At 46.9% G+C, this 20,419-nt stretch overlaps 1 protein-coding gene across 5 annotated transcripts in view; it reads right to left on the bottom strand.

Moving 5' to 3' along the window:
* The window catches only part of FOXO3 (forkhead box O3), a 93,471-nt gene extending 74,616 nt beyond the window's left edge, over positions 1-18,855 (bottom strand). The window contains exons 1-2 of one of the 5 annotated variants that reach the window (XM_061990410.1): positions 18,196-18,855; positions 16,858-18,089 (exon numbers count right to left, since the gene is read on the bottom strand). In XM_061990410.1, coding sequence (XP_061846394.1) covers positions 16,858-17,442 — 585 coding nt within the window. In that variant the 5' untranslated portion in view covers positions 17,443-18,089; positions 18,196-18,855. Of the gene's footprint in view, positions 1-7,809; positions 7,846-10,887; positions 11,505-12,061; positions 12,233-16,857 lie in introns of those variants that run through there. The other 4 variants (XM_061990411.1, XM_061990409.1, XM_061990412.1 and 1 more) reach the window with 4 other exon arrangements.
* Between the last annotated feature and the right edge of the window lie 1,564 nt (positions 18,856-20,419).

Here is a 20,419-nt window from a genome sequence, read left to right as displayed (position 1 = left end):
CTGAATGTCCCAGAACTTACAGAGGAAGTAAACAGTGCGCTTGGGGGGGTGTGTGGGGGGTGTGCGAGGGGAGTGTGTGTGCCCACGCTCACAACCTGAAATAGGACAGCTTGTGAAAAATGTCTAACTTACAGTTATGAAACACTAGTGTCTGAGGTCCTCAACTGCCATCTATGTTGCTACTGACCAGGGAAACCTAAACAAGGACCCAGTTAGGTAGAACCGACATTTCTCTTCAGTATTGCAAATGTCCATATAAAACTCCACAAGGATACCCACAGACTCCTGAACCCTCTCCCCTGCGTTGCCCCAGCAGCCGTAGCAGACAAGCAGCACCTGAGAAGGCAGGGACTGCCTTCTGGTTGGGATTTATTTCTGTGCTCCTTTTCATGGTCCCTTTTAGCATATAATCACGCTGCTTTTGGCTGCTTAAGCAAGGCCAGCCTTCATGCATTCCTCGTTTTTATGTAAACATATTTACATTTGTAACTCCTAACTGGCTTAACACCACGAAGGCATTTTAAGGAAAATCTTACCAGCCCTTGAACTAAATGCAACACTTTGACAGTGAACTACAACCACAGGAAACAACAGAGACCAGCTGAATGAGGGGGGCTGCATTTCCACAGAGGGCTCCCAGTGACTCCAGCAACTGCACGAGGAAGTGCTAACCTAAGCAGGGCTTGGGCTGAGCAGGGTGGCTGCAAAAGCATGCTGCACTGGCACAAAACGGAGAAGCAAAAGAGGGAGGCAGCCCTAAGCCTGATCTCCATCTCGCAGAGTGAAACCGTGCGGCCCAAAGCTTGTGCTAAAGAACTGGGATTGCAGAAGTTCACTGGTGGCGTACATCCCAGTAGCCCAAGTTACCAAGGTGCCAAGTTCTCGCTTGTCATGGTTCACATTACAAAAAAGTGGCAAAACGTCTGTGTGGAGAGTTTCAGTTATCACCACCGGCTTTGGAGAAGGTCGGGACACCACGCAGCAATTCCTCACCTGAGGATGACAATTCTAGACCAAATATGTCTTTCTACACAGAAGTTGATAAGAATTTCATGAAAATGAAAGCGAGAGACAGGGTATGCCCAGCAAGTGCTGCAAGCACAGAAAATACTTGACAGAAACCAACTACTTAATGCCCCTCCTCCCTGAAAATATCCGGCTCTGTATTAAAACCAATTAACAATAATCTACTAATAACAAGACTGTGATGTAGCTGTAGGATTCCCCTAAAGCAAAATCCTGCCAATACTAGCAATTGATTCGGCAACGTGCACCAGCTGAATGGCACAGACGTCTCCAATTCTTGGAGACATTACATCCAGTCTAATTCCCCACCAAGGTGACCACAACCATCAGAAAATCCCCATACATCGTGACCCACAGAGCTGTGACTAAACAGCTGTTATCAACAGCCTGGGAAACTGAAGTGTGGTACCACCAGTGAACCCCCCTCAGCCAACCGAGCTGCTGAAATGGCTTGGGGAGCAGTGGTGGAAAATAAACCACAGATTTCTCTCACGGTAGAGGAAACAGCGCATGCTAGATTTGCCTTTGAGTTACTGGTTGCAACACACTTTATTGCGATAGAGAGAGGAGAGGCCACCCTGTTACCCGATTAAAGCTTTGAACTTTATCACAAAGGAACAAGAGACTCATAAACTGCATGCTCTAGGCATAAGCTCTTTAAAAGGTCAACATAAGGTTATTCACACCATTCCATGATTTGATCTAGCACCAAGCCCACTGGAAGCTGCCTACTGACTACAACAGATGCTAAGTTACGCTCAGTGGGAGCAGCAAAAGGTGTCCACTCTCCCACACTCCAAGGCATCACCTTGCAGTTTCAAGCAACAATTCAGGATGAGTCTTCCAGTGTAATCCTAACAAAAAAAAAACCCAAAAACCCACCAAACTTGCGATGAGCTTCCCATCTACATGAGAAGGCATCTAATGGAATCATTAAAGACCAGGCATGAAGTTAGAAGCAAGGACAGAAGACACAAGAAAACTGTGGAGGTATGTCAGGAAAAGGCTCTTTATATTTTCTATAGTCTAAACACACCTAGTCAGAGGGCACTTACTGGAGAATGCAACATATGGTGTGACTACAGATTGTATACTTTCACATTCCCCACTGATAACATGTATGTCTCCTCTATTCTCACCAATGGGGAAGAAAAAAGGCACAGCCCCTCACCATGGAAATGAAAGCAATTACTGCATGTAACATTAAACATGATGATGTTTAATGATGTTTTAGAGATAGTTCAAGTACTACCGGGAACTGTATAATCTCAGACACTGCTGTCTAGTTCAGGCCACACAAAAACAGACCAAAGTTTCTCTAAGGCTGTCTTCCTCTATCCCTTACACAAATGAGAAACCGCTCTGTACACAGTATCAGCAGAAGGAATCAGACTACCCAAATGACTAAGGATTTGCACAGTGACAGCACCGGGACTGCTTAACTAAGGGTGGATTAGTTTAAAAAAAATAAACAATGTTGTAAATTATAGGTGGTGCTTTGAGCCCCACCTACACCTTGTATTGTCCAACACTTCCTACTATAAAATCATGTTCCCCATCACTAATAGCTTTGCAAAACCTGGACTGAAACTAGGAGTAGCAACAGGAGAAGTGGTCTGGGATTGGCAAAATGTGGGAAAAGGGGAATCCCAAGGCAGGAGAGAAATGTAGAATGAGGACTCAAGCAAAAAAAAAAAACCAACCAGGCAAGCAGAGAAAACCAGGGGAGGTGAACAGAGGGATGGGAGATCACAGGAAAAGGAAGGAGAGATGAATTAAGCAGGACTGGGAATTGCTGGGAAGGAGGCTGGGGCAGGAGACCCAGGTGGTGAGGAGCTTGAGAAGGAAAGAAAAGGATGCGGAGCTCGGATAGTGATCGACAGGGAAGCCTGTGGAGGCAAACTACACAGACAAGCACACCAGGAAAGGTGTATTTCTTTACTCGGAGCTCAGTGCAACCAGTATGGCACAGGGCCCACACAGAAAACACAAGGAATAAGCTGAAACCCTGAATACTCCATGAAGCATCCAGCCCAACAAGGAGACTGGGGGTGGATAGAGTGTGTGAGCTCATTACTAACAGTGGTGTCATAGCCAGCATGAGGAGTAACTTCAACTGTTAGAGGCAACTTTACTTCTGACATTTTGTACTTCTCAAGCACTTGGCTTTTATATTGAAATATTTTTTCACTGTACATTTTTGTATAAATGAAGTGCACTCTTATTTAGTACTTCTGCTTGGCACTTCACTGAACAGTGAGAACTATCCACTGAGATACTCCAACAATCTGCAGTTAATGGTCAAGCCATGCAAAATCTAACTTTCCTACTTCTTGTCTGCTCCTTGAAAATGGGAAAGGCCCATCACTGGCATTGTTCAGACCTACGTGCTGTATCATGGTACTTCTAGGGAGAAAGCCGCTGCCCCCTCCCCACCTTGACCACCCACACCCACCTGGAAGAATAAATGGTTTGATGCCTGACACAGTTTTCTGCAGAAAATAAGGAAGTCATCATCTCTAAGCTCATGCAAAGCTTTTTAAAACAAACCAAACCAACAAACAAAAAAATCAACCCAACAAGATCCAGGGAAAATGTCAAACCAGAAACCAGGCACTCAGGACTGGATAAATTTAGTAAGATGTCATGATTAAACTACAGTCAAAGGAAATCCATACTTAAGTTCTCAAACAACTACTATCATACTATTCAATCAAAGTGTTTCCTTCAGTCTGACGGGACACCAAACCCATACGATTTCTCAATTTACTACTTTTCAATTAGAGGATATTGTCACGCCACATGCTTAGTACGAGCTTGAATTTAAAAAAAATGACAAGTGAGCAGCTTTTGCCAGGGTTAAGTCCCAATGCAGCTGTTGGAAAAACCCAAAATGAACGTCCTACATTGGCCAAATCAGTGTTCTTTTCACTATTTATACACTTGGACCCAGCAGCTGCAAATGACACTACGGGTCATGTTGTCCTAAATGGACAAAGAATCTGAGGATCCTCTCAAGTTTTGGAGGCTTGTTGTATTTCTGTTCTCCCTCTCAACACTCTGCAGTGCTGCTGCACCGATGTCAGTTTGCTGTGAGTTTAAGTAGGGTATCAAACTCTGGTCTGAACAGATTTTTTTTGCTGAGATTTTTCCATCTTCAAAAAGAAAGGAAAAAAAGTGTTTTTCCTGCTTCCATTTTTCAGCACCATAGGATCAACACTGGCTGCCCAGTTGATAATACTCCTCTTTATTTGAAGTTATTTTTCTCCTTTCACCACCCACATTCATCTGGGACTTATTCAGTATTATTCTGCCTGACACTGGTCCAAAACAGAAAACAGTTTCTGTTATGGCACAATAAGCAGAGCAGGCCCTAATGGAGGCACTTCATCAAACCCCCTTATGCAACATCCAGTTACCTACTGAAAAGAAAGTAAAAAAACTTGTAAGGAGGTTACATACAGCTGTGCCTTTAACAGAACAACTTCTCTGGTATCGAGACCAGTATTTTACGAGCAGAGAAACTTTTCTGCTGTACTTTGGCCCTCTGTCGCCAGAAAGAGGTGGAGATTTATGCCCTTTCTCCTTCTAAATTAGATTCCTTCAGCGCTCTATTTTATATTCTTTCTGACAGGTCCCTGTTTTGTATGTAAAAAACCCCACTGTCGCTGCATCACATAGCAAAAGACCTTTCCAGCCCAAAGAGAAAACTCCTGCCACCGAATTAAGCTGCAAGAGGTAACTCTGTGGTTAAAACTGCAATGATAGAATATTTTGCCCAGCAACATATTCATTTCTAGCAAGATGTGATAAAAATGTAATTCACTGTCCAGAAAAAAGACTAACACATTATACATATTATACTGAGAAAGTCAAAATAGGTCATTCAATCAGCCTTATTCCCCCTTCATTTCACACATAATACAAAGCAGTTAAGTAGTTTCTCTTGCAATTAGCGTCATCTTTGTCTCTTCGGTGTCTAAAATACACTGGAGATACAGAGTTGCTCCAAGTGTACAGCAGCCCAGGCCCTGCTCCCCATCCATCACATACTTCTCAGTAAAGACACCACGGTGAAATCCTATCTTCAAGAATTTCAATCATGATAATTTTCTTTGCTTTTTCCAATTCCCTGGTCTACTGCCTCAAATGATAAAACTTTTCCCACGGATTAAAGGGTAGTACAGGTGCACTTGGTGAGAACTCAAAATATCTCCAGATGCTAATGCATGTCCCAGTCCGTCCTCCAACCAGGAGCACTTGTTACCTGGCAGAGACCTGAAGAAGGTGAGGTAGAAACAGCCTCCCTGGGTAACGGCAGGGTTTTAGAGATCTTTCCTGGATGTGAGAAGTCTGACATATGCTTCAAATGCATTTTAATTTAGAAAAATGTTGGAAAGATTTTATTTATGTTTCTAATTAGGTAAACAGTATGCTTCTCCCACCTGCTCCAAGCTACCCCACCAGGCCCAGTAGACATCAGATGTCTATGAACATTCATCAGGTTGATTTACTTCCTACTGCTAGTTCACAGAATCCTTCCTGCTCCCAGTCCCGTATGCCACTACCTTATGGCCTACACATTTTCCCTCTGGTTTTTTTGTATGTAAAATGGCCTTAGTACCAATTTTCAAATACCTTCTTAAGCACACAGCCCCCTTCACCAGAAGTTTATAAAAAACAGCTGCTCATGAAAGGTTTCTCTTCTACCCTAAATGTGCAAACCGTCGTATTTTCATCAGAAGTATTTTCACCATGCATGAGTCAGGCTGTAAGAGCAACGGGACAAGAAATAAATCTCAACATGCTAAGGAAAGTGAGAATCACACGGTCAACATCATGATGCAAAATAATAATACCAGGTTTGAAGCTTTTGGCTGCTTCACAAACTAGGCTGGAAATCTCTGGCCTGCTCCATGTGGAGCTCTGACACGACTTCCATTTGCAAACCACAGATTTTAGATGTAGCCAAATTATCTAGGCCACATATATTATAGAATCATAGAATCATAGAATGGTAGGGGTTGGAAGGGACCTTTAGAGATCATCTAGTCCAATCCCCCCTGCAGAAGCAGGGTCACCTAGATCAGGTTGCACAGGAACATGTCCAAGTGGGTCTTGAAGACCTCCAAGGAAGGAGACTCCACAACCCCTCTGGACAGCCTGTGCCAGGGCTCCCTCACCTGAACAGTGAAATAGTTTTTTTCTTATGTTTAAGTGGAACATTTTGTGTTCCAGCTTCATCCCATCACCCCTTGTCCTGTTGCTAGCTACTATAGAAAAAAGGGATGTCCCAACCTCCTGACATCCACCCTTTAGACATTTGTAAATGTTAATAAGATCTCCCCTCAAACTCCTCCAGACTAAACAGCCCCAGTTCCCGCAGCCTTTCCTCATATGAAAGTTGTTCCAATATATGGTTCAGGCTACAGAAATTCAGAAGCCACTTGAACAAGATTCACAAAATGCTTCAGAGACTTTACAGCTCCTCAGTGGCAGCATCATTCCTTTTGCCAAGGCTGTTCTCCTATAAAGGCATGGTAGGACTAGCAAGCCTTCCATTGTAGGTCTTGATGAATACTTAAAAGAAGCACCATTCACTCTGAAACCTGACATCTCAGACAAATGGTTTTGAGTTCCCCCATACGGTGAAACTTTTAAACACAACAGATCATGTTGCACAAAAACAAAGACAGCAGCTCTGTGTATCTCAGCTTACAAGCATCTCAGGACACAACTTGAACTGGCATCACCTTCTCCTATGAATTCCTGGAAAAAAAACATTCTCTGAAAACCAGTTAAGGTCCAGAGCAGTTTTTTCAGAACAAACAGTAGTTTATAGGCTTTCAGGAAACCACATCACTGCTCTCAGTACAAACACAATCAGCAAAAAAGGTGATAATGTGGGAGCCCGTGAGAGTCTTGCACAAAGACATTCTTTGTTGAGTGCTGTTCTCACTTATCAGACGCCAAATTTTATGTACTAAGCATATCTAGAACTCTATATATGAAACTGACAAATCCTCCATGAAGTACTAGCAAATATATTTACACAAGATAGGGGTTCACAGCCTGACTTCACAAATACCCGCAAAGTCAGAAACTTTTGATCTGGATTAAGTCTGGGATTTAAAGGCATGTTTACACTACAAATCTCATGCAAGAACATGGGGCTAACTTTGGTCATAATGTGTCTTCAGAGAGCTGAAATAGCTGCTCGAAGAGCTAGTGTGCAGAGAAAAAAAAAAAAGCCCCAAATACAGCGAGTTTTAAGAGCATTGACACATAACTGAAGTATGTATCAAGATAATTCTGTTCACATCCTAGACATAAGGAATATGGCCTGGAAGCTGTGTCCTAAAATGATTTCTTTAGAATAATATATTTACTTTTCTGCACCCCATTCTGGAAAAAGTGTAGGAACGAACATGGTGCAGCATGAGAAAACATGAAGTTATAAAGTAAAATCAGCCACAATTTCAGAAGTGCTGGCTGTCTCGGACAGTAGTCTGCATTACAATATTATTAGGTAATTAATATCTTTTTTAAACAAAGCTTTGTTCCCTTAAGTGCAACACCGTTACTAACACTTCCTAGTCAAGCTCAGTCTTCACAGGGAGCCCAAGCTCAGCCACAATCAGGACTTTAAACACTGCTGGCTTGAGTCTTACAACAATTCGAAGGCGTGCTGCTGTGGCACTGGCACTGTAGGAGAGCCCCACGGCTGCTTTAACGTGGCCTTTGCAAGGGCAAGTATTAGACTAGTCTCTTTACTTCACCCACCCATGAAAGTTGCACCGTCATAAACTAGGCCGCATCCATACAAACCAGTTCTCATTCCCACTACGAACTGAGCAGTTGCAGCAGCTGGGAGGTGGACTGAACCCAGGCAGACATGTGCCGATGTGTCTGGGTGCTCCTCTATCTGTCCTCCCCCAGCAGACCGCTTGTCTGTCCTCATCAGCCTTCCGACTTATCTACTGCCTCCCACTCCTCTGAGGTCCGGATAAGCAGATGTTACCTCCCTGTTCAAGTGCTGGCAGGCAGCCTGGACCTGCCGTTTTCTTCTCACGTGACTCAAAAGCCAGCAAATCTACCAAAACCTTTCTTCTAGGACTGTATCCCACCCACAATCCCGGGTGTGCCCGTGGCCTCCACTGCTCCCCAGGGAGAGTCAAAGGTCTCAGAAAGCCAGGGATGGGGAGGCAGGGTGGCCTGAAGGGACCGCAAGGCTGAGGGCTGGGTTATGAGGAGCCTCCAGGCAGACTCATAGCACAACACAAAGCATGAAGGCAGCCTCAGAGCTAGGCGTCAAAGGAGAAAAACTGCACCTTTGGCAGCACTCCTGTCTCCTGCCTTCATTCCAGAGCTCTCTACAGGGTTTTCGGCATGCAGACATCAGCACGGACTCACCCTTCACCTCAGCCCAGACAGCAAGTAAAGGGATGCAGATGTGGCATGGTCCAGTGATTCACTCCGTGGAAACACACCTGATGGCTGGCAGCACTCAGGTGCACAACAGCCATCAGCTGCACAGGCAGAGCCCCGCACTACTGCCAGCAGCCTCCTTTCCCCCAAAACCGGTGGGCAGCGTTCTCCAGGAAACCTGGGAGCACAAGATGCAAAGGCCCTGATGACAAACTGTCAGTGTCAGGTGCCATCCTCCTCACTTGAAAGTGGAGCTTCCTCCAGCCCTCCGGCAATGATCCACAAGTAGCCTCTGCCCTCTGTCCCAGCACGCACCTCCCTCACGCATCACTCTACACGAGTGAGTGGCAACTTCACCAGCAGGGTGAAAAGCAAAAGAATGCCTTGACAAATAAACATGTTCAAGTCAGAACGCAGCATCTCATAATTCAGCTCTTAAGTACATAGCATGTTGTGATCGAGCAAGCAATCCATTCAATTCATTAGCACAAGTCTGTTATAAGAGCTGATTTTCACAAGGCGTTTCTTTACCAGCACAAATCCCCAGAAAGGCATTTCTTGGTCAGTGAAATCTTACAAAGGTGTTTTATATCAGTAGAAGTATTTAAATAGCCTTTATTTTTAATAGGTACAGAGTACAGAAAAGGAAACCTGCCCCAGTAAGCAAAGTCCGGGTGGAACACACACATATACGTGGAGTTATTAGCAAATCACCAATGCTGTTAACTCCTGACCTGCCTCAAACTCCCTGCAAAGCAGCGTTATGTCAGTGCTCAAGCAAACTTTCAAGGGAGGTGGCCCAGAGAAAGGACTCTGGCTTCTCAGGGCAAGATTGGCTCCTCCTGGACCTCACAGCTATGCACAGCATTGCGAGGAACCACTCTGGCAAAAAGCAGTGGCGACAGAGCAATTCCCCTCTAGCCCCAGTGAAAGGCAGCTTCCTTGCTATTTCATCACAGGACAAGGCAGAGCATTAACACCACCTTCCACATGTTCCCAACTTCTCACAGTGCCCTGAAATTCATCAGTCCTGTAGCTCAAACACCTCCATGCTGCATTCCCATCCAAAACGCAATATACTCTCACAGTTACAAGCCAGGCCTTCATTTCTCACAGAGGCACCCTGTGCACCGCGCAACTCCACCCAAGGCTGCTGTAACAAAGGGAAAGATGGAGAAGGTGATGTAGGACATAATGTCTCTGGAGCCTCCCAAAACAGGAATAAGGAACGGGCGGGTGGGGAATTGAGGAATGGAACTATTATTTCTTTTTTAATATTGGTATTTGAAAATTAAAGGAGTGCTCTCTGCTTGTTACTCCCTTTAACTCACAGGTTTTAAGATCAATGACCTGCAACAACCTTTGCCCAATGCATTGTGATAAAGGTAACATAGATACGAGAGTTGATGAATACCAGCAAAACATAACCAGCTATTGTTGGACACATGCTTGTTGTTGGACACCATCCTCCACTCCACCTGTGGTCTGCTCAATGACAGCAGGAACCTCAAGGGCCATTATCCTTGGCCATCTAGAGCTGAAGACGCTCTCCCTGCAGGGCACCACAGCATGCCACTCCTATGCCCCTTCCCCAGCCTTGCACACTGGAGCTATTCCAACCCCCCACCCGAAACAGGGGCTGGAGAAACGTCACCACAGGCCTTCGATCTCCCTGCAGTTCTTGGCAAGCTGAGAAGCACAGCTCTTTCTCTGGCTGCTGCTTGGAAGCACGCTGGTTTGCTTGACAGAGTTAGGTCAATGCCAAATAAATGGCAAAAACACATGAGTAAGGAATTGGTGCTTGTCAATGGTGCAACAGTATCCCACACACACAACTGGAATATCAGGAAACTGGTATAGCTGTGCAGAGAAGTATGGGCTACTCCATCCTGACTTTGTCTGAAGCAAGTTAGGACAAAACATCTCACTCTGAAGGAAAATCCCCTTCTGTAGACAAGCCACTTTTTAATAATAAGTGCTAAATGAACTATTCAAGCAGGTAATTAATGTTAATTAACATATGTCAGGCCATAAATTGGCTAAATGCACCTCATTCTCCAAGCTTAGTGTGTGGCAATGCTCAGGAAATTGTAACAGAAAAGAATAGTTTAAGTTTGCAGAAGCACAAAAAAAGGAGCAAATAAAAGGTTAAGCACAGTCTTCTCTTAACTCGTGGCGTGCTGAATCAGCACTACCGAAAACTGAATGACTTTGCACATTACTTAAACACTATATTTTGCTCCTGAGCCACCGCACTCTGCACAGCCCCAAGAAAAGCCACATCAAAAAAAAAAAAAAACCCACACAACTCCTGCAGCTCCCCAAGCAGTATGTTATCAGGCAAGCCTTTAATGGGACGCTCACTGTGTGCTGCAGGACCTGTGCCTCCTGCCCTGGGACCTGGCAGGGCCGTGACCCCTTTCCAACACCCACCTGAGAATCGCAGTTTTTCATGCTGGGGGGAACAAAAGAGTGGTGGGACGATGCTCAGAGCTCACCCTCCTTCAGAAAGTCTGCCTGGAAACACAGAGGGCCTCATGCCTTTAAAAGAAACAAACGCTGCCATTTTATAACCCTGCCCTTGGGCACGTTTTCTGTGACAGAGATAGAAGTAAAGATTATAAAAAAAAGTGGGAGAGAAAAAATAACATAGAAAGATTTTAGTCTAAGTAACAACTTGCATTAGGGAACACTTTCAGTTTCTCCCTTGGCAAGATGCCACTATGCTAAGACCCGCTGTAATTGCATTGCAAATAAGAAAAAACCCTCACAAAAGATTTTCCATACTTCCACGAAAAACATCTGGCTGCCAAAACCTTTCAAGGCACCTTTAGGAGGCTGCCACCTAGAGAAACGCTTTGGCTGCTTATCCTCAGTTTTCCCCTTATCTTTGGCCTCCCTTTGAAACCAGCACATCTACCATAATTTTCTGGGTTGTTTTCATGCATGTTCCCCCCATACATCCCACACAAGCTGTCTGAAAACAACCCAGCGCCGCCTGACTCCTGAAAGGGATGCCAGTGACTTCGGGTTTCTACTTTGTCCATGTCAGCACAAAGAGCTTTCACAAAACCACTGGGCTAACCCTAATCACTCGCCTTTCTAAATGCACCAGCACGTGCCCAGCCTCCCCTAATCTCCTAGGATTACAGCAAAGTGGTGTAGCACCACCAAAATGACCCGAATACAAAATGGCCTCACGTGTAGGACACTGCTTGCTTTACCAGGACAAAACCAAACAGAAGCAGGACGTCCCAGGGCAGGAACACTAGGGCACTTCTCTGCCCTAACCTGATAGTCTCAGGCAGTGTTTGTTCAAGACAATACAACACTGTGTAAGTAAAAGCCACTAAGGTGATCTAATTTTTATTAGCGTTAACCATGTACTTTCAAACACACAGGCTCTCTCAAGCTTCCTATTTTAAATATGCTCAAATAAGTATGCTAATAACCTATTACAGGCAGCATCAACATCATGCAATTGTTTTAGGTAACCTTCTCTGTCTCTGAACAATGCTGATTCCAGTATTTATCATGCAGGCCTCCACTGACAGCAATGCTAGCCAGCATCATTCACTGGAGGTTTCCCATTCACATCAAAAGTTACCTTTATCAGAGCCTGCAACTCTTTTTGCAGCTGACGACATTCACCCAGGTGATGTGTTTATATCTGAATTTAACAAGTCCTTCAGTGGTGGTGCTCCTCACTGTCACACTGTGGATCAAGCAATGTCAATGCTTCTGGGAGAACTACTGGGTGTCTTCTCTCTCTCCTCTAATAGCTGTCATCTGCCAGCATGAGCTGGGGAAAAGTGAGATCTTTGATGTATGTTACAGATATAAAATAATAAAGTGTGCTAATACCTACATATGGTTTCTACTGGAAAGTTTAAGAAGTCATTTGTTACTTTAATACTCTTTGATGCAAGAATCTATCTAGGAGTTTTGACTTAGAGGCTGGAACCGCACACCTCTACATTGCTCAGCACAAAATTCACTTACAAATATTACTGAGTATTTTGTTAAAGCACAACACAGTAAGGCTTTCATCAGGTAAGGCGCTTAAGGAGCAAGTTTAAGCACACAAGTAATCCCAGTGAAGTCCCAAGGATCCACTCACATGCTTAAATCCATGCTTGCTTCAGTAGATCAAAACTTAAAATAATCAGGCTATAGTTTGTAACCCAAACCCCTCTGTGCAGGGGCAGCTCAAAATTAGAGAGGGAAAACAAAAAAAGTAAGTCTATAATAGAAGGCTAGGAAAAGTATTTGTGCTAGCAGTTAACTGGGAAACACAGCTTTTAAAAAAGAATTTTTAAAAAGACAGCAGAGAAAAAATGAAACTGATGCAAACTCAGGTTTCACGCTGCCACTCCCGATAAAGACTCCGTGTGCTACTCCGAGGAAGGAGAAGTAAGAAGAACAGAGAGCGGTGTTGCTTCCTTCCCACATCCTTTGCGAGAAGATGATAAAAACAGTCCGACACATCTCGCGTATCGGCACCTGGCAAACAGATTTAAACATCTGTCTACATCGCTGGCGAATTTCTCAAGTCCTTTCAAAGTCTCAACAATTAGGGAGGAGACTTGCACATTTGCTACGCCGAAGGGACTGCAGCCCTTCAGTACATATTGGTCAATAAAACACGGTAAGGAATTATGAAACGTCCACATACAAAGTTTGCAAAAATCTCCTCTTCAAAGTAAATATCCCAGCAGCTGGTACTTATCATTCATGAGGATGCAACAGGTGTAAAACAAATAAGGTTCTGATATAAAAAACAAATCGAAGCATATCAGCTGCATTTAAATTTGGGAATCTCTGGTATCTGTGTATAAAGGGTCAGATTCATAGTCTTGCCATACTGCTCAGCAAAGAGGAAAATAGTCCCCCTAGTGTACTCTTCATGTAGAAAAAGACTGTTTCACAAGACAGCGCTGCAAGAAATTACAAAATAACATTATAGGAAGAGATATGGAAGTACTTAAGCTACAGTGAAACCGGGTACCTCTGCTAAATACACAGATGCAAAGGTGTTTCAGGTTTCTATTTCAAGAGAATTAAATTACAGCATAAACTTATACATCTGAGGGGAAAAAAACTTGGGTTTTAAATCAGCACACTACTTTTATGACTGCTGGACATCGACAGGGTAACAGATATCTGAATTTGAAAAGACAAGTAGATATGGTCATCGAGAAGGTGTGTGGCAGTACCCGCAAGAGCTGCCTGGCACAGTGTGTTTCACAGGGGTGAAATCAGCTAACCCTTAGACCCTTTTCTCCCTCCGGTGACGGTAAACACCAACCCTCCATAAGTATTCCAGACAGCAAGCGGATATTGAAGCATGCCCCTAAGCCCTTCCCAGTGATTTGGAAGTGTAAGGGATTGTATCAAGAACCAGGCTGCCCATGGCACACGACAGTGCCCGCAGCATGCCGGCTCCACCGAGATGCACTGTACACTACTGCCCTAGTTAGCTGTCAGGCAGTATTAGGTTAGCTAACGCCCCACCGGAGCCAGGGGGAAGGGGAAGCAAAAAAGATTGAAGGGGGGAAATGGTGTGTGTATTGGGCAAACCTTATCTGAATTAGGGGAAACGTAATAGATGCCTTCCTAACCACATCTGAAATATTCACTTCTGCTTTAATGCCCTAGGCAAAAAAAAAAAAAAAAGGTGATAGTTGTAACTTTAATTTATAGCTCTTAAAATAATTGTTTTGAGGAATATAATCCCAGCCATGTTTATGGATTATGGTATTCAGCACATCTCTCTGGAAATGGTATTAGTATTTCATATATAATAATACATAAGATAATAAACCCAAGTTCTCTTTTTCCCTGTGTTTAAAATGACAATTTTCCCCCTCGGTGCCAGAGCAGAATATTGTTAAATGGGCTTGCTGCCTTTAAAGACGAATATAGCTCTGTAAAAATACTCTAAATTAAGATAAAAGCCTTCTGATACAGAACTATCTTCTGTTCACTTAAAATCAGAGTGTAACTAGCTATCCAAAAAAAGTCTTATGTGAAAAGCTGACATTAGTTCCTGAAGAGCTGTATAAAATATTCGTGAGGGAAACAAAGATAATAATAACATATAGTGTGCTTTAGTATTGGGAGACTAAGATGGAGTCTCTATTTAAGAGTGTTGCCTCTGCACAAACTAAATTTAAGCTCCGGACAAGAAAATTATTAGTCCTCTTCTGAAACAGTCCTCTCCTGAATGTATACACAGATATGAAATGAAACTTTAGCCCTGCTAAGGGATGAAATTTTGCAGTTTCGGATGCCTGGCAAATTATTAGCTCCTGACCTCTCCTTTGCCCCTTTCAGTATGCCCCTACCACCCACGCGCCACTGCACCTGCCGTTAATGCAATCCAACGCCTCACCCTAACTTGCAGAGGCAGCTCACAGTCATAAAAGAGGCAGAATTTTCTGCTACCGCTGTGCTTGCCATCTCCTGAGAAAGGTCATCTTAGAGGCTTGTGAGAAACTTCTGAACTAAATTATATCAGAGCAATCCCAAGGGATGCAAGTTTTTAACATTTTAATTAGCTCCAACTACCAGTTAATGCTGCTCAGTAAAGGAATCGATATCAAATTAACAGCATAAATTGTCAGAAAAATTGTGACTGTATTAAGCATACTAATCAATGTAAGCACTTCACGTTACGGCCCACATCCTGCTGCTGCTGAAGTGAATGGGAGTTTTGCCACCAAATTCAGACGAAACAGTATCAGTCTGATCGTTCTGTAAGTCTTCATTTCCATCAGGTATTGAGAATTTACTGAAAATTCAAAGTACCAGATAAAAACACTGCCTTTCTCATAGCAGATGATATACAAAGCCACTGCTTCTGCATGAAATCAAACAACTTAAGAGGCTGTCATCAGTGTTATCACACTCCCCGCCACACTTGGAAAGTCACATCAAAATCCAACACCCAATAGAAGCGCAAAAGCTGTAAAAAAGGGTCCATGTTTTTAAAAGTCTTGCCTTGAATTAGCTCTGTCACTGATAAACTTTGCGTTGTATTTTCCTCAGCTTGAGACAAGTCTGTCAGTGAAATGCTTCCTCTACAGCGTTCTATTCAGAAGGTAAAAAAAAATCACACAGACATACTTCAGTTCCTAGCAGCAAGCCCTACTCAGGCACCAAAATACGAGACAGGGATGCTAATACCAAAACTGTCAGAAAGGTTTCATCCGTACAGTATTCCTTACCTCTCTGCACTAAGTTATCCTGTGATCCAAAGCTAACGAAATGCAGGAAGGAAAATTAATTTCTCTGCAATGCAATAAAACTTCCCAGCAAATTTGTCTTCAGTCATCCATTCAAAAACTCGGTCTCGGCTGCTGCCAGCATCGGCCCTCGGCAGCAACTGAACCACATCGGGATTTCCCTCTGCAAACAGCACCGGCATCAAGCAGCACCTGCATTTCTGTACAGCTGCAAGTATGTGACATTTCCGTGTCCGACAGACGCTAATAGCTGGACGTGGAAAACGAGAAGGAAAAAAACCCAACAGTTCCATAAATCACTTCAAATGTGCTTTACGTGCAGCACCGGCTGCTGGTAGGCCTTCTGAAGGCTCTGAGAGCAAAACCCTGCCTGCCTGCAACTTGCTTTTGCACGCGGTAAGTAAACAAGCCACAAAACCAGGTTCTTGGTGGCTTTGGTTCCCCCCCCACCCCTCACTTATTAGAAAGGTAGTAATCTCCACTGCTAACTGTCGCAATGCTGGACAGAAAATGCTCAGGTGGAGGGGATTTATCAGCAGACGGTGCTCCTGGCACCACAGGAAATGCGAACCAAGCGTTGCCAGGGCTGAGCAGCCAGTAACTCCATGCTTTGATTAACTTTACGAAGAAATGTCAAGACCCGAATTTCCCTCTGTTGCCTTTGAGGAATGTGTGGAAGAACACTAGGGTATTTCTTGACACACATACCAGAGTTGTTCTGTATTTGTGCTTTGCGAATCAGACTGACCCTGCACAAAAGCACCTCTGCTTATTACCAGTAAGAAGTTACACCAAAGGTACCTATAACTTAACAAAACAATACCTCACCCTTAAAAATATTTTTCTTTTTTTTTTTTCCCCCCTCTCTTTTTCTTTCCCTGTTCACACGCACCAGAGAAGTCAGGTCCGTACCAGAGTCTTCCCTGATTCCAGAGTTACGAGCCTTCACCGCTGGCATGCAGCAACAGGAAAGAACACAAAACTTTTCTTAACCCCTCTCTTAAAAAAAAATAAATAAAAAGAGCCGAGGCGACAGTGCGACCACCGTCACGGCCACCAGCAGCGCCCGGGCGCCTGCCGTCGGGGAAAGCCGCCGGTACCCGCTCCTGCCTGCCCGTAGGATCGTGTCCGCCGCGGCCCCGGGACCCCGCCTCACCTTCCAGCCGGCCGAGCTGTTGCTGTCGCCCTTGTCCTTGAAATAGGGCACGCAGCGGACCATCCAGTCGTAGATCTGGGAGAGGGTAAGGCGCTTCTCCGGGGAGCTCTCGATGGCGCGGGTGATGAGGTCGGCGTAGGAGAGGTTGCCCCACGCGTTGCGCCGCGACGAGCACTTCCTCGGCGCCGCCGCCGGGCCCCCACTCAGACCCCCGCCGCCCGCCGCCGCTCCTCCCGGCGAGAGGCTCGGTCCCTCCGGGCCGCCTCCGGGCAGCGGAGCCAGCAGCCGCGCCGCCTCCTCCGGGACGGCGGTGGCCGCCGCCGCCGCCGCCGCTTCTCCTCCGGCGGGGGCCGCGCTGCCGACGGCCATGGCCGAGCCGCCCCCCTCCTCCTCGTCGTCGTCCTCCTCGGGGATCATGGAGGCGGCGTCGGCGGACGGCTCGCCGGCAGGCTTGGCTGGGCTGGCCTGCAGCTCGGGCCTCTGCAGGGGCCAGGTGCAGGAGCGGGGGCGGCTTTGCGGCTCGAACTCGGGGTCCAGCTCCACGTCCAGGGGCGAGAGCGGGGCGGGGGGCGACGCCTCTGCCATCTTGGCCTCCCCCGCGGGCGGCTGCGGCGGCGGCAGCGGGGCGCTGCGACGGGGCGGGCGGCCGCCGACCCCGCTCCTCCTCCGCCGCCTCCTCGGTGCCAACGGGAGCCTAGCAGGCGGGAGGCCGCCGGGCGGGCATGCCGCTCTCCGCTAAGGGCTGGCGAGCGGGGTGCTGCACCCCGAGCTCCGCTTCCCGCGGGCGATGCGCACACCGGAGCGGGGTGGGGAGGGGGAGGGGAGGGGAGGGGGGGGAAGAGGGGGGAAGGCAAAAAAAAAAAAAATCAGATGAGGAGCCGGGGCGGCAGCGGAGGGCGGGCAGCGCGGGGCCGGGCGGGGCCGGGGCAGCCCGCGGCCGGCGCTGCCCTCCGCGCCGGCGGAGCGGTGGCCGCTCCCGCGGTGCGTGTGTGCGTTTGTTTATGTTTCACTCCATGCGGATGCAGAAGTAGCTCCAGCGGGAACCGCGCCGTATCCAGCCGGGAGAGGACTCCCTCACCCTCCCGCCGCCCCCGAGCTCGCTCCTCTTCGCTTCCGCAGATATCTTCCCTTTTGGGTGTGGGGGGGTGGTCCTTTGCCCCCTCCCTCGGCAGGAGGGCAGGGAGAGTGGTCCTTCAGATTACGCCGAAGACTTTTTCCTTCTTCAAAACGCCCTAAAGGGAGACGAAGTCTTAGCATGCATCCAACTGCATACTAGCGTAAGCCTGTCACTTTGCGGTGCCCCCCAAGCCACACGCAAGCAACCCCCTAAAATCTCACCGCCGACGGAGCAGGGAAGGGAAGAAGGCCACCACGGGGGCTGGTCGGCTTAAAAAAATAAAATAAAATGAAATTTAAAAAATCCTTCTTCTCGCAGGTAAAAAGCAAACACAACGGGAACAAATCAAATCGCCAGTCTTCCAACAGGTCCAGAAGCTTTAAGCCCTCCCTAGGGCTGCCAAAGAGAATAGGTTTTGTTCCAGCATCAACACCACATTCATAACCTCCTTGCTCCTGCTGCTGCCATCTTGACAGTTTCCCCCCCCCCCCCTCTTCACTCAAGTCATTTAAAAAGCGCAGGCAGAAGAGGCAGAGAGCCACATCGGGAGGCAGGAGAGGTGGGGGGGTGGGGAGAATCAACAGCCACCTCCACACCGGCAGAAATCGAGATCCGAATTCACGGGAGGAAGAAGCGGTGCTGCTGCATGGTTCCTGCTGCTCCTGCGCTTCAGCTCCGAGGAGCCTTCCCTTTAAAGGCGAAGGAGGGGGACGCGGCAAACCGCCCGCTCCCTCTGCGAGCAGCCGGCGAGAGGCGAGCGATCCGCCCGCGCCGAGCCAGCCTGCCGCCGCCGCAGCCCGCCCGAGCAGCCTGTCACCCTGCTCACAGCCGACTTCCACATCCCTCCTCCTAACAACCACCGGCAGCAACACAAAGTTATAGACACACGCAGGGAGCCTCAACCTAACCGCACTGCACGGCACGGCCCGCCCACGGGCGGAGGGGCGGGCGGTGCCGCGCAGGGGCCGCCCCGACGGGGCGGGAGCGCCGGGCCGCGGGAGCCGCCGGGGCTGGGCGGGCAGGAGGGGCCGCGGGGACCGGGCGGGGAGAGGGACTGATCGATTTCCGTGCGGCCCCGGAGCGGCACCCGCCACCCCGGGGCTGCTGCGGCTTTGCGGCCGGTTCGCGGGACTGGCCGCGCCGGCAAGCGCTCGGGTCTCTCACAGAGTGTGGTAACTTTCCAAGGACTGCTCTAGCCCTGGCTCTCAGTTCTTGCTAGCGTTGAAACGGCAAACCTGGACGCAGCCGTGTCGCTTTTCCCCGCCTCTTTTCTTTGTCAGGCCCGCCTGGCCAGGATGGAGAGCAGCTGCACCGCTCGCTGCCTGTGCTCCCGTGCTTCACCTTCAAACAGCCCCGGCAGCCGGTCACCGCGGAGGAATAGCCTGCTGTTTCTTTATAGACAAGTTACTCTGATAAACTCTGAATTTGGAGTCCAGTTTAAGTGATTTTTTTATAAAACTTGAAATCTGACACCGAGTGATACCGGGGCACGTTCAGACATGTCCACATGTGAATATAATCCTTCTGTACTTCCTCCTTCGGTGCCATGCTACTGTTCCAAACTAGCTCACTTGACGACATAGTTAATTACGGGTTGGATAAAGAGGTGACCCACAAAGCCAAGGAACATAAAGCTCTTAATATAGCTGTAGTTATAAATATATTACACAGAAACGTAGATCTATCAGTTCTCACCTAGCTTTGTATTGACCTAAACTGTGAACGAGTTTAAGAGTAGTGATGTCTCTGATACCAGATATGGACAATGGCACGCGTCGAAAAGCAGGTGTGCTTCTGAAACATCGCCGGGTAGAATTAGCAGACAATTTATTCTTGGTTTATTTAGCATCACATATAAACAATGAGCTTTGGAAATCATTCCGTTTGATTAGAAAACAGCAAGGCCCTGACCCTGCGTGCCTTACACATCCTGCTAAGTAAGGGATAAGGCCCTCAGAGTCTACTTAGGTTTCGAATTCAAGTCGCACTCAAGTTAGGCATAGTTTGGCGTGGTTTTATTACAAGGGACAGCATTTCAGCATGCATACAATTAATCTTCAGTTATCTAAATATAGTAGGAGGCACTGAATTAATCAGAATGAATGGAGGTTTGAGTAACAGAAATAATTTTCACTGCAATTCCATTTGAGGTCACAAAGTTGTGTGCCCTGCCATGGCTTTTGGTTTAATGTGGCCCCAGATGGGAATGCAAAGCATCTCAAAAAGACACCAGCTACTCTGCAGTGGGATGCTGGCATTCGTGTGTATGATTTAGCCATCAGTAGGGGAGGAGAACCACCGTAGCATCAAAGAGCCAGGAACCAAGATCAGACAAGGCTGTGAACAATAAGAAGATGCTTAGTCCAACATTGTGTTTCCAAGGAGCCTCTACTTGTGGCTTTCAGCAGTCAGCCAGAGAAGGATGGTGGCAGAGCTGTGACTGAT

This window comes from Colius striatus, chromosome 2, assembly GCF_028858725.1.
Source record: "Colius striatus isolate bColStr4 chromosome 2, bColStr4.1.hap1, whole genome shotgun sequence".
Classification (NCBI taxonomy): domain Eukaryota; kingdom Metazoa; phylum Chordata; class Aves; order Coliiformes; family Coliidae; genus Colius; species Colius striatus.
The sequence above is the reverse complement of the archived record's forward strand: the minus strand, read 5'-3'. Positions and strand labels throughout refer to the sequence as shown.